Source organism: Pelecanus crispus, chromosome 6, assembly GCF_030463565.1.
Source record: "Pelecanus crispus isolate bPelCri1 chromosome 6, bPelCri1.pri, whole genome shotgun sequence".
NCBI lineage: Eukaryota > Metazoa > Chordata > Aves > Pelecaniformes > Pelecanidae > Pelecanus > Pelecanus crispus.
In genome coordinates this window covers 2804452-2819279 of record NC_134648.1, presented here as the reverse complement: position 1 = coordinate 2819279, position 14828 = coordinate 2804452, and the positions used below count along the sequence as shown (strand labels likewise).

General features: G+C 46.4%; 1 protein-coding gene across 1 annotated transcript; it reads right to left on the bottom strand.

Annotated features, from left to right (window-relative positions):
• Positions 1-479: 479 nt before the first annotated feature.
• LOC104031692 (olfactory receptor 5J3) lies at positions 480-6713 on the bottom strand. The gene is made up of 2 exons (XM_009483770.2): positions 5826-6713; positions 480-542 (listed from the first exon to the last, which is right to left on the bottom strand). The coding sequence occupies exons 1-2, from the start codon at positions 6711-6713 to the stop codon at positions 480-482; spliced, it is 951 nt and encodes a 316-aa protein (XP_009482045.2).
• Positions 6714-14828: the final 8115 nt, after the last annotated feature.

The following is a 14828-nucleotide window of genomic DNA, read 5'->3' as shown; positions in this document are numbered from 1 at the left end:
ATAAACCAATGCTTGAAAAGAGAGCAAGAACAGATGCCTATGACATCTAAGACATGTATAGCCAAAGCAGATCATCTTTAAAGCCAAAATCTTGTCTTTCCCCTTTAATTTTGTGGTCCAAACTGTTCTGTTCTAAGAAATATCCTCCAGCCTTGTCTCTTTTTCCTTCTGCCTGTCAAATATCCATCACCAGAAGCACCTGAGGAAGGTATCAGGAAAACTACGTATGGAAAGTTATAACAAAACACGGTGGGACACAGCTGACTTTCTGATCTCTAAACATGAGAGTCATCTCACATGTTTTTAAAAAATCTGCAATGAAGCATCCAAGTCTAAGCTGGCTCCCAAGGCTCTGAGGTGGTTCGCTGGGCTCCTTGTACATTGGGCAGAGAAACTCATCCCATGCCATGGTAAGCATCTAGGAAAGTACCAGTGAATTATCTATAAATGAGGGAAGAAGAAGAATCGCATTCATGAAGTCAGAGAGCTAGACATAAATTTGTCTGCTTGATATCAAGCAGCAGTGTGAAAAGTTCCTTAACCTGGCTGAAGCAGAGGTAGAACGGCTTCAGAAGGGTATTGAGAGGGCACGGCAGTGGAGAGCGCAAGGCATACCCCCGGCTGCTTTGCCAGATGCAAGTCGGGAAAGGATACCTCACTGGCTTCTGAACTGCTGGGCAAAACTGCTCCTCCGTAGCCAATGTCAGACTGAGGGAAAGCTGTCCAAATTCTACAGCCCTAATAAAGAAAGGCATACCAAATCCTAACTGCTGCCAGGACAAGACATTTTCTGACTGATTCATGGGTGAATGGAAGACTAAGAAAGCAATTCTCACCTTAATATCTCTGGGTTTGTTGTTTTGTTTTGTTTTTTTTCAGAAAAGGGAAGTAGTGAAATTGATATGCTTGAATAATGTGCTTGAAAAAATGTAAAATACAAATAAGCTGTTACAGGCATCTGCGATCTGGTGCTTGTTTCTGTGTTTCTGTCTCTCTGTCCGTCCAGGAAAACTGGCTTTTAGACACCTGTTTTAAGATGATTCTAAACAATTTGGTTTTAGACTACCAGAGTTAGGCAGGGTGAACTTCAGCTTTTACAGGTGCAAGTATGCCTGTAACCTTACAGGTATGCAAACACGCTCTCCCCGCCCCACCCAGCATGACTGAGGTTTAACAACACACCTGAAAATAACGGTTGTTCCAGATACGCAAATTTGTAATTCTAATTTTGTGGTGTACCTTCTTTTTTTAATGTTTGCCAACACAAAACAGTCAACCTTAATAGGCAGGCTTTGTACTGATGTGGTTTCCCCTGCAAGCTAGCAGAAAGCGGAGTCCCGGCAGAAAGTAAAGGAAATTTTTGTGAGCAAGATTTGTACCTCTTTTCCCTGCCTAAGGAAGATCACAGCAGCGACTAGAAAGGTATTTTGAGGGAGATTGGTGCATCCTGACCCTGCCTGGAGGTTGAAGTGTGGAAAATGCAATTAGTGAACAAACGTCGCTCATTAGCCAGTATCCTACACACCAGAAGTGTGCTTACACCCATCCCGCACAGGGAAGGACCAAACTATTGAAAGTTTCAGCCCTGGCTCTTTACGCTGTCAAGCACCAACATCTGGAGGTGGCACTCATGGGTCTGGGCCCAGAAACCCACCCCAGAGAGACAGGTCTGGGCTCTCCTGTGGCTCAGAGCAGGGCACATGGCCCCAGCTGTGGCTCTTGCCTTCCTAGCAAGGGCAGGCAAAGGAGAAAGCTTATTTAGTGTTGTATCTTCAACTACTCCCTTACTTTTATGCCACGTAAGATATAAAACATATGAGGACAAACTCCTTGCTTGGGTTTTTGGGCAGATCGCTGTCCCCTGGGGGAAGATGTCTGCCAGATGTCTGTCCCTACTGCTATATGCCACCTTTGAGGGTGGCCGGGGGAAGGATTTGGGTCTGACATCTGGCACAGCTCCTTGCTGGGGTAGGACGCATTGCCGCTTTGGTGAACAACTCATTCTTCACAGCCCCAGCGGGGACGTGCTACATGCTGGCAGATATTCCTCCTGCTCCGCACCATCCCAGACCAAGACCCTCCAGCCACCTACCAGGAACATTAGTTAGCCTTGAATTAGGTCAGCTGAGCAAGCCCAGAATTGAGTTTAGACTTGGTGGGCTATGTACTGGAGAAGTCTGCATCTGCTGCAGAGCCTCTTGGGATAGCATAAGTGAGCCCTTGGATAGAGGACACCTTTAGCAGGTAAATACAAAGATAAATGTGAAGATATTTAGTGCAGAGTAAGCCAGAAAAGGGGAGGTGTAGCCAGAGCCACACACCAGCTTTTTCGTAGACCAGCCCAGGCTTCCACCACACCTAAGGGACCCTTTACTTTTTTAAAAATATTCTTCCTGTGAATGAAAGATAGGGAAGGTAAGGCAAAGATAAAGTTTCTGATTAGTGAAGGCAAACAAATGCATATGAACTGTACATGTAGGGAAAACAGGAGATTTCTTAACCCTTAATAGTAAGAGGCCTTGTCTAGCAGTGGGGGGAGGCAATGCTCATAGCGTGACCCACTGGAAGCCTCTCGCAGGCCTGGACTCCAACATCATCTAAGTCGTTACATCTGTTTCCATCACAAATTACATTTCTCCCCTTCCCAGAACAAGGAACTCCCCATGGGGCCCAGCCACCCAGGAGTCATCAGCTTAACAAGCCCTTCTGGGCATTGTGAAGAAGTCTCTAATGATCTTGAAACCTTCTTAGAGAGCTCATAGTAAACGTACCTCATTCTTCCTAACAAGTCCATGGGGGACAACTTCACAGACACTAAGGAGAAGGAAACTTTCCTCTTTGTTAAAGGCAATGAGTACTTCTAAAGCAGTTTAGTTTGTCACAACTACTCCACACCCTGAAGTTGGTGGTTGGAGAGTTCATGGGTTGGCATCCACTTTTCCAGTCCTCCACTCCGTTGGTACAGAAGTTACCACTGGAGTTTGAAGGAAAACAGATCTGTGCATCACACCACCAGCAGCTGAAAGAGCGGCTGCCCCTGGCCAACAACTTCTGGTTGGCAGGAGTCAGTCAGTAGCTTGCAACAAGTGCTTGGGACATCATAAGGGGTCTGTCAACAGCCACAGCCATGGCAGATGGTGAATCAGATTCAGGGTTCATCCAGTGGGTCCAGTCAGAAGCAAAAGGAGATGAGGCTGGAGACAAAATACAATGTACATACATTTGCCCATCCAGCAATGAAACTACCTACAGCACGGGTCCAAGGTCCATCCAGGAGACAGATGCAGCCAGGCACACCGACAACGTGGCATAGGGAAGGCCTGAAGGCCCACTAAAATGGGGGGTCCTAGTCCATGGGACGGGGTGAGTGTGCATGTGGCGGGGCAAGAAAGCACCAGGTGAGGTTGATCAGGGCCACTATGACCTATGGTTGCCATCAGGGTCCTGACCCACATGAACTACCCCAGTTCACGGATGCTGACTGTGCTGGTGGTTCTCAGTTGCTTTCTGCTGCCTGAGGGGCTGAAGTCTGTGAGGTGGTCTCCTCCACAGCCAGCTCTATCAGTAAAAGCATGGTTTGATCTGCAGCCATCCAAGGCTCATCCCAATACTCGTCCTCCATCTCCTTCCCCTGCACAAGTCAAAACACAGTCCTGTCTGCTGCTGTGTTGCAGCCTTGTGTCTCCCTGCGACATGCTGCTGCTTAAAACCAATCCACTTTGATAGGGTATTGAAGAACATTAATGTGTTAAAAACGCTACCAGTCCTAGTGAATTCACCGTTCACGCAGGCCAACATCTTGGCAGGCTTGGGGGAGTTCATAACCTCTCACTTCAGACTGGGGAGGGGGACATTAGCACCTTACTTCTCTTAAGAGAACCTCTTGGAATCGAGCGCTTGCCTGAATCACCAGTGGGGTGGTGCATGGCGTGGGCTCCTCGACGCGACCTGGAGCAAGCCCATGTGAGCATGGGGAGGGTTGAGAAACGCCAAGCACAATGCAGGGGTCTGCACCCTGAGGTGCTCGCAGGGGAGTCACGCATGAGGAGAGGCTGAGCAATAGGATGGCTGATGAAATTCAGCATATCTATATAGAAAGCAATGCACAGGGGGAAATAAAAAGCATTAACTTCAGCTCAGAGCCCCCCAGGTTTTGTACTTGATCACTGTTTCATAGTCTGCGCTGAACTAAGCAAATGGAAAAAGTGCCTCTGGCTCTTAATATAATCTAAAGAAGAAAACTTATTTTAAAGAAAGACTCAGAAAATTAATTTGAATAGGTCATTTAATGTGTTCTTTATATATACTGGAAAGTATATTCAGTTCAAGGGTATGAAGTTACACAGTTACTATCCTGGAGGCTAGTGATTGTCAACAAATAAGTTAATGCAAAGTTTTATGATTCAGCCTAAAAATATTCATCTATACAATGTAAGTTTGTTCAGAATTAATAAAACTTTATATTTTATCATGGCTTTTAAAGTATTCTCCATATAGTACTGCACATTAAAATTCCTGCTCACTCAGCATATGCACCAGGCATTCGGGAAATATGGTTTGCAGTCAGACTGCTTAACGAAAATGGAAAATAGAAACAAATAGTTCTGGTTAACCGAAAAAGAGTGATGGTTCTAAGTAGCTGCAAATATTTTGAGGGGAATTCCAGCTACTACACCCTCAGCAAGGTCACAGATGATGCCGAACTGGGAGGAGTGGTTGGTACACGAAATGGTTGTGCTGCCATTCAGAGAGACCTGGAAAGGCTGGAGAAATGGGTCAAGAGGAACCTCCTGGAGTTCAACAAAGGGAAATGCCAAGTCCTGCACCTGGGGAGGAATAACCCCAGGCACCAGTGAAGGCTGGAGTGTGACCAGGTGGGAAGCAGCTTGGCAGAGAAGGACCTGGGTGTCCAGTGGGACATCAGGCTGACCGTGAGGCAGCCCTTGTGGCAAAGAAGGTCAAAAGCCTTCTCGGCTGCATTAGGAAAAGCATGGCCAGCAGGTCAGGTCAGTGAGACCGCACTGTGGGTGCCATGTCCAGGTCCCAGCTTCTCAGTGCAAGAGAGACAAGGACATGCTGGAAGAGGACCGGTGAAGGGGATTAAGGGCCTAGAACTTCTCATACCAGGAGAGAGCTCAGATAGTTCAGCCTAGAGAAGAGAAGGCTCAGGGGGGATCTTATCACTGTGTGTAAATACCTGTTGCGGGGGGGAATAAAGAGAACAGAACCAGACTCTTCTCAGTGGTGCCCAGTGAGAAGGTAAATTGAAACACAGGGAATTCCATGTAAACATAAGAAAAAGCTTTATTCCTATAAGGGTGGTCAAGCACTGAAAGACCAGAAAGTTTGTGGGGTCTCCATCCTTAAAGATTTTCAAAACCTGAGCAGACACATTCCTCAGCAGCCTCTCTGGTTGACCTGTCTTTGAGCAGGTAGTGGACTGGGTGATCTCCAGAGGTCCCATCAAACTTTCCCTATCCTACGATTCTGTGTGAAGATCCAGATCGTCACCGTCTCTGGCTCATAGATTTACCTTTCACCCTGTTTTGCACAGTGGCATCATGATTGTTGCATGGGAGGTAGAGTAACTGGGCGAGAAGTTTGTGCTTGAGACAAGACTGATGTAGCTATGTTAGTGGGCACAGTCTGAGAGCAGAATAATGAATTTTTCAACCCTAACATATGAGGTGCCAAATGGTTTTGAAGGCAACAGAGACCTGCGTGAAACATTCTCCGTAGAGAGAGAAAAAAAAAGGAAAATAATGTAACATTGTCTTTCAGATGTACATTTTCCTCCTGATAAAAATGATTAAGGCATGCTTCACCTCCTTGTTTCTCAGGCTGTAAATCATGGGGTTCAGCATGGGGACTATAATGGTGTAAAAGATGGATGCGATTTTCTTGCTCTCCAGTGAGTTTGATGAACTGGGTTGCATGTAATTAAAAGTAGCAGACACATAGAAAATGATGACAGCTGCCAGGTGGGAGGCGCAGGTGGAGAAGGCTCTGCTCCTGCCTGCAGCAGAGCCCATCCTGCCCACAGCCACCACGATGCAGGCGTAGGAGGTGAGGATGAGCAGGTTGGTGGTGATCATGTTGAAACCCACAAACACAAACATTAAACCCTCATTGAGGCGCGTGTTGGTGGAGGCGACAACAAACAGCGGCGGCCCGTCGCAGTAGAAGTTGTTGATGACTGGGGGGCCGCAGAAGGACAGCCGGAGCAGGGCGCTTGTGTGCACGATGGCATTCAGCAACCCTGCAAGGTAGGACACAGCCACCAGGCTCATGCAGACGCCAGGAGACATGACAACCTTGTAGAGCAGGGGTTTGGAGATGGCCGCGTACCGGTCATAGGCCATGGCAGCCAGCAGGTAAACCTCAGCTGTGGCAAAAACAGCGTAGAAATAAAACTGTGTGAGGCAGCCAGCAAAAGAAATGGCTTTGGTTTTTGCAGGAAGGTCCAGCAGCATTTTGGGACTGATGGTGGAGGAGTAGCAAATGTCTAAGAAGGACAAGTTACCGAGGAAAAAGTACATGGGGGTGCGAAGCTGGGGGCTGACCCTGATCAGGGCGATCAGGCCGAGGTTTCCCGCTAATGTCAGCACATAGGTGCCCAGGAAGAGCACGAAGAGGACGGGCTTCAGTTGTGGGTGCTCTGTGAGTCCCGAGAAGGTGAACTGGGTCACCTCGGTGCAGTTCTCATCAGCCATTTTTACATCACTGCAGAGAGACGTGGAGGGAAGAGGGTGAAAAAATTCCTCATGCAATTTCCACTTCATAAATATCAATATAAAAAGTTGACACAATATAAAAAGTTGACACAATATAAAATCATCGAATTTAAATGGAAAAGAAAAAAAATGTAAGAACTGCTGGGTTTTTTCTTGCAATGGCATTGCCATCTCTGGAAGAAACATCAGCAGTTCTTAGAAGTTTTTTTTTCTCAAGTCCTTAACAGAAAGCAGTTTGTCACAACCTCTCCTTTGACCTACGATTCCCTTCCAGTTTCAAGTCCCACATTTGCACAAGGATTTTTTCTGGGCATATGAAGTGTTTCATAAATATCCTGTCCACAGCTGCAACCAGGTAACCTTGTTCACACTGACCATTCTTCCTGTATTTCAAACATCTAGTTCATTTCAAACACCTTAAGACTACAGTTAATACAAGGCCCCATCACAAAGTGAAAACGTAACTTGGAATTTAACATCCTGGGGGACAGTGGCTGTGCTTTTTAGTCTAGGAACTGGGATCTTTTTATGTCCACAGGCTAGGTGTAGTCCTTCCTTCTGGCATTGTTTCCTTGGTCGTTAGAAGTAAGATCTGGCTTGCTTTGGTTGACCACGCTGTACACAGCTATAAATGAGCTGTCTATCTGGCCTCCCAGGCAACATACAAAAATTGGCTTTTCTGACCTATTAGGAACTATTTTGCTTGGGATAAGACAAGTCACCCTCTGAGGGTACGTTGGCTATGGGTACCCTCAGCGGGTAGATGGTCTGTTCAGGTGTTGACACTTGCACTGCAGATGTTGAAAGGGAGTGGATATCAATCCCAGCTGTCTCCCTGCAGCCCATCGTGCATGCAACATAACACCTGAAGATTGACACTTGCACCTTTTAACATTTTGACCAAAGGTTGCCAAAGTGGGTAAATCTTAAGGCAAATTTTCCCTTCATTACTTCCTTTCCAGTTCAAGATTCTGGTCTCTTTTGCATAGCTGATGTGAAACAGCTCAAGCAGACATCTAAAATACATATCATTCATTTAAAAATCCAGAGCCAATTGTAGTTAAATAATACAGATTTTATTAAACATATCTAACCAGAAACTTCTGGGATCAATCAAGTGAGAATAATCTCAGCATTTTTACAGAATGCCATGTTACTTCTCTATAAAGAAGTTTTCATCGTTCAACCTTCCTCAAACAATGTCAAAGATACCTGCAATTTTATACCTTCCAAACCCCCTTTCAGTATGCTAAGACATACCTTAAGTTCTCATTTTTATAGGCTTTAGAAAGGATTTTTCCAATGTGTAAGAGTGCCAACATGCTCCTCCAACTCGGTGCATGATACAATCCTTGTCCTTCACTCCCATGAATGTCTTTATTGAGAAGCTCTCAATATCATTATTGGAAAATATGCTTGCTAAAATTGGAGTCAGACACTTCCACGGGGTAATTGTATCCATCTGGAAAAGCTCTCCGATATTTGAGGTGGATTATCGCTTGTAGTTGCTTGCTTCTTGCATTTAACGAGGGGGTAGACAGACAGCGTAGAGCTACACTTATGAAGTTTGGGTGTCTAAATTTATGTTAAGATTCCAAAGAGGAGAAAGGTCTGCACATACGGCAAAGGAATGAATAATCTAAGGTATAACCAAGTGCATATAACCACTTAAACAGCAATACTGATGAAGAATACTTAGCGAGAGCAGGTGGCCTTCCTATATTATGTGACCCTCAAGTGAAGGTCCAGAGTAAGTAAGGACAACTTAAGTGGGGGGAATGAGATGGGAGGATGGAACAGCCATGCCAACAAGAGAAAGTTACTCTGTTTTGCAGTTTTATGTTGGTGTCAAATATTGCCTGCACCATCTACAGGAGCAATGGTCATGTCCTGCTCCCTACAGGTACCTACAGAGCCTCATTTCTCCATACATCCTCCAATCGAAACTAGGTGTGATGAACCCAGGGATGGTTGTGCCTTTGGATGAGGCAAGGGTGGCGTACTAGGTTTGGGGTATTCAATCTCAGTCACTAAAACTCCTTCTTACAGATTACAGTAGTCATGTTTATTCTCTCATTCATTCATGTCTCTTCCCCTGCAGCTAGTGGGTGTGATGCAGTGAAATACGCTTGAGGAGTATGTCTGCAGACTGCCTTTTGCCAGCACGTATTCTCTTTTTGAGATCTCCATTATTTTGAGAATGGTGGTCAGTGCCAGATATCGACGCCTGAATAGGTATTTCCAACAATTATGATTTAAAACTTCCCTCAGTTCCTCATCCTGTTAATATACATTAGAGTCCTCTACAGTCTTCAGCCAGACTTGAAACTTCAGACTCTTATGCCATTTATCTGGATACCATTGATTCAGACAAACTTTCAAAACTGAACAATAACACGGAGCAATTTTGCCACCCTTCGTTTTGAAGATGGGCCATGGAGAAGACAAAAATCTAATTTTAGCCATGTGGTTTAAACACAGTGCTAAACTAAGAATACTTATTTGTTGTGTTTATTACCTACTGTGATACTCAAATTCCTTGTGAATTCATGTGTAAAAATATTATTCAATGTGTATTCAATGTGCATTCAATGTGCATTGTCATTTTCCTCTTCTTTTGTGTCTTTGCTGCATTCTTTATCACTAGGTTCTTAATAAGATCCTTAATTTTCCTACCTTACATCAGAGCTTCTGCAGTTTTTCATAGTTCTCCTCCATCCCAGTGAAACTACAGGCAGGTAGGATCATCAAGCGGGTGTTGATGGAAGATTTTGTCCATGCACAAAATGATTTAATTGTTAACAGAGACTCATGAGGACAGTCGACACCTTACCATACAGCATGACTTGGTATCAGAAATTCACCCACCCTCTCTCATTTCAAAGGTCTCCCGTGTTATTTGCAGACCCCCACTCAGCAATTATTATGCTGAAGTCAAAAAACAGCCTCCATCGGTCTTTATGAAACCAGAATGATGTCCCAGTGATCCCACGCTCATGGGATAAATCATCATAGCCTCTGTAGGGCACCTGGAAGACAGAGTGAGATTTCCCCAAGGGCATCCCGCAGGGATTACTCTCTGAAGTTTATGTTTTGGGAATTTGTCAAAACATTGGAAATAACATGTGTGGAGGATAATTCTACTTACGTACTTAACTTTGCAAGAAAAAAATAAGCACAAGAAGATATGTTTTGTAAGGATTTGCAAGGGAAGAACTTTTTCTTCCTGTGTTTCTGGAGAGTAAACTACAGTAACTGTTTATTAATGGGTCAGTTTAGGGAAATTATATCTTTGCAGTGGCCAGATAGGTTAAATGTACTTTTGTTTGTACTGCATTTTTTGGTTAAAGTGGATGTATGTATATAAAAGGAAAAGCAAATCAAAATACAGAAATCAATTTGCTATTATATTCTCACTTTTCTCGGTTTGTGATTATTAGAGGGAACTCTATCATGCGTGATCCAACAGCCTGGGAGAGGCGAGGCTGCCGCCGCTGTTGTCCCCAGGCCCAGCCCGTAGTGAGGCTGAAGATGGATTCCCAGCAGACGCGCGCGCACAGAGCACGCATACGCACTACGTGTATACGTGTGTATATACATCTACACATGCCTGGCCACACAGATCACAGACAGACGCTCAGAGCTCCCACATGAACACAGACAGCACCGACGGCCTCATCCTGCTCCCCTCTCTGGCAGAGCAGGATGGAAGTCCGCTAGTGAGAAAATATATATATATATATACACTCACATATGTAAAAGGAGGATCCACCAGCAGCTGGGCTCAGACACGCAGTCTGCCCAGTAGCTGCCCCTGGCTCCCAGTCTCCCCAGTTGCTGACACCTCAGGCTCCCGAGGCTGCAGCCCTGCTCCAGTTGCTGGTCCAGACCCTCACGCTGGCCAGGACTCTCCAGGTCCCAAGCTGACCCGCCTGATCCGGAGAGCTGCTCCCAATGGCTCATGGTGATGGGTTTCACAGCTGGACACTGGAGCTGATGGCTCTGCTGGGACAGCTCTGGGAGGGGCCTGGCCAGGGTTGTCATTCCTTGCAAGTCCTGGATTTGGGATCCCGCCTGCCTCTGCATCCCTGTGCTCCTCCGGTTTGTGCAGGTGGTCTTGTGATGAGCTTACTTGATGCTCTCTGCTCAAAGCTGCGCTCATTTGTATGAGGATCAAGCTTTGCTTTCACCACAGCATCGTGCTCACCACATTTCATCCAGTTCTGTGATGGTAACTCAAGTGTGAAGAGCATGGAGGGAAAAACAGAGATAGTTGTTCCCTCCAGAAACGTAACACCCAAGACCAGCTCGGTTTGGGGATTCCTTTAACCCACCAGTTCCAGCCAGTGGACCTGGCTGTTTTCCTAGCTGGTTCCAGTGGGAGGCCACTTCTTGAAGGTGATGGAAACTAAGGGTGGATGCGCACTCAGGAAATAAACTTTTGTGGCGAGGCAGATGATGCATTGTATCTCCCTTAGCACTTGCTTATAAAATCAGTGCATCCTCTCTAGTACTTCTGAGGGCAAATGGATGAAGGGGTGGAAGGCAAGAAGAGGTGGAAGCCACTTCTTGAAGGTGATTCATCCCATCGTTACAGGGCTGGCTGAAGCATTTGGGATCTTAGAGTTAGACGTCCAAACTTAAGTGGGATGAGCCCCAATATCTGCCTGTGAGGATGCACTTGGCCATAGACTGCCCTGAGGTTGCTGGAGGAGCTACAGAGCCAGCCCTGTCCCTCAGCAATCCTGGGGGGGCTGAAAGGGCCGTCCATTAGCTCTGGTGTCCACACAGCTCACAGCCTTATGTCCCCAGGGAAAGCACTGGTGGCTTCAGCTCCTGCCAGGCCCCTGCAGAATAAGCAGCAGCTTTGGGGGCTGCGGGTTTGCCTCTGTGACATTGAAGCGAGCACCCTGGGTGCATGCAGGGACAGCCCCACACCAGAGCCCCATGGCACTGCACCAGCTGGGAAAAAGTCTAGGACTAGCACTGAACTTTTCTTGTCCTGCAGGTCCGCTCCCTCCAGGATGGCGTCATCTAGGGAGGACCATTTTCCTTCCATGGAGGACATTGCTGGCTTTCACAGCCTTTTGGTAGGCACCAGCTTACACCAGCTTGGAGCTGGCCAGAAAGCAAGTGGCAATTCAGCCAGGGCTCCTCTTCTGTGGCATATCTTCCCTCTTTTTCTGCCTGCCTGGGGCCATGGCGTGGAAAGGGGAGCAGTTATTTGGCCCTCAGCTCCACTGGGAAGGGCCCCTGGGGCTGCTGTGCTCTTCTGCTCCCTGGCAGCAGCAATACAATTGCTGCAAACAGCAGGAGAAGGGATGCGCAGGAGTCGCCTGAGAGCATCTATTAAAGCAAAGACATATGGTACATTAAAGCAAAGAGGCACGGTAAGCAGAAAACACTCCAACGGCTGTAAAGAATACACATCCAGGTGCTGCTCTGCCATACTCGAGCCAGCAGAGAGCACTGGCAGAATAGTGAAGCATCCTGCCTGGGTGGATGGATGTACCAGCACATCTCATTCAATACGTTGGCTGATTTAGCATTACCGTTTCTACATCACGTATTATGCATGGAGGTCTGTGCAAAGGTCCTGGCTCTTCAGCATGGTCAGAAGTGATCACAAAATCAGGCTGCTCACAGACTCAGGTTGGGATGACCTTGGGATGCCTCTGCCTCCAAACTCCTGCTTAGTACAGTTTCAACGTGGAGTTCACATCATGTTGCTTCGGGCTTTCTACAGTCAAGTCTTGAAGACCTCCAAGAATGGAGGCTCGGCCCCTCTTCCAGTGCCTGACTGTCTTCTTGTCTTACAGAGCTAATCCCTTCTACCTGAAGTCTGTGCTCCAGGGAGATTTCACATCTTTGCATTTCACAGATCCCTCAGGCTCTGGAGAATCACAGAATCATAGAATACTTTGGGTTGGAAGGGACCTTTAAAGGTCATCTAGCCCAACCCCGCTGCCATGGGCAGGGACATCTTCAACTAGATCAGGTTGCTCAAAGCCCCGTCCAACCTGACCTTGAATGTTTCCAGGGATGGGGCACCTACCACCTCTCTGGGCAATCTAAGAAGCCTTAGCAAAGTCTCCCTCTGTCTACCAGAGCTTCAGGTCTGCTTCCCTGCTGCCCCAGCCAGCCTCCCAGGAGCCAGCCATCTTCCCGGAGCTCATGTTCAGTTCTTCCCGGAGCCAGAAGTCCCCTGCCCTCCGGAGCATCGCTCTGGACAGGCGGGCAGCTGTCTCCCCACTGTGTGAGGAGTGATCACATTTTCTATGTGTCTGCTACTTTTAATTACATGCAACCCAGTTCATCAAACTCACTGGAGAGCAAGAAAATCGCATCCATCTTTTACACTTCATGTATAGTGTTTGGATGCCATCTGACAAGGAAGAAAATGGACCATCTAACACAGCATAGCTGGTTCAAGCTATGCAGTAAGAAAGTAGGTGGCAAGCAACTAATTCCTAGATTAGCTCCTGAAAAGAGTGATGTGGTAGAGCTGCCCACAAAGACTAAAGATGACTCAGAGGCATTTCCAGTCCTACATCCCATTTCTATACAAAAGCATTCTCCAGCCCCACAAGATTATCTTCTAGGACTACCAGGGCATGGCTACCGAGCTGTACTAACTCTAGGCTTACAAACTGAACAGGAATAACCTCTTATTCCCAATTATTTTAAATTCTTAAAATATCCTATTTTTAGTGATTTTTTTTTTAACCTGCTGTCATGATTTTGAGGCATTCTCTTGTGATTTTTACTCATTCACAGCATCAAGGAAGCACTTTAAAAAAAAATCAAGCCACTTTTAAGTAGCTCCTTACACATGGCTGGAGGGATGTTCTTGTGTCATCCAAGTGGGGAGCCTTTAGGTACCCCACAACCAGTGACGTCAAGGAAGGATAAAACTGGCCACTGCTCTTTGTCCAAATACTTGAAGGAAGAAGAACACCCTCTGTAAGTTATATGGATTCCCAAGTAATTCAGCTGCTAAGCTCACCTATATCTGTTGCTATTTGACTTTGTTGAATGGTGGCTATGGTGTTCAGGAGACCAGTAATGGATTAAAGACAAAGATGGCAAAAGAACAATGCATTTGGAGGCTAAATATCGTAGCAGGTTGCAGTTTTCAGGAGGTACTTAAACCAAGCCTGAAAATTGGGAAAAAACCCAAGCCTAAACATCTTGGGATGATGTATACAAATGGCATTGCTGAGCAAGAGGTGTGAACTGGCATTTCCTTGTCTTCCTGGCACTGGCAATGCCTCGCCTGAAGTGTGGTGTCTTGCACTGTGCATAATGCTTCCAAAAAGACGGGCACTATAAAGAGCAACGGCAATGATGAAAGTCTAGAAAATCTCACCAACAGGCAAAGGAAGAAAGACACGAGGCTGCAAACTTCTGTGGAAGAGAAGTTGAAGGGGGAAATACATAACAGTTCCCGAGTATATAAAGGGACCTGAAGAAAGAGAGGGAATAAATAAGTCTTTGCTGTTTGTGAAGAGAAGAAATAACTGCTAAGTTGCCCAAGAAGAATTCTATTTGATAGAAGTGACTATTTCTTAGGATAGGATAATCTCTCAGGTAGACTGCAGGAGAGGCTGGCAATGTCCATCGCTGGTAGACATGCTCCTGCAGAGGGTGGGAGGGACAGGCTGAGTGACCTCTTCCCATCCATCCTGATTTCATAGAATCATAAAATCATAGAATATCTCAAGTTGGAAGGGACCCATAAGGATCATCGAGTCCAAATCTCTGCTCCTCGCAGGACTACCTAAAACTAAACATATAACTAAGAGTGTCATCCAGACGCTCCTTGAACTCTGGCAAGCTTGGTGCCATGACCACTTCCCTTGGGAGCCTGTTCCAGTGACTGAGCACCCTCTCAGTGAAGAACCTTTTCCTAATGCCCAATCTGAACTTCCCCTGATGCAGCTTCGTTCCATTTCCTCGTGTCCTGTCGCTGGTCACCAGAGAAGATCATCACCTCCCCTTCTGCTGCCCACCTTAAGGAAGTTGTAGCCTGCGATGAGGGCACCCCTCAGCCTTCTCTTCTCCAAGCTGAACAAACCAAGTGACCCCAGCTGC

Excerpts from the sequence above, each read along its gene's own strand:
- LOC104031692 (XM_009483770.2), bottom strand. The coding sequence starts at position 6,713 with ATGGCTGATGAGAACTGCACCGAGGTGACCCAGTTCACCTTCTCGGGA. Across the intron at positions 543-5,825 it reads ACAGCCTGAGAAACAAGGAG|GTTAAGGAACTTTTCACACT; the intron begins GTGAAGCATGCC and ends TGCTTCAGCCAG.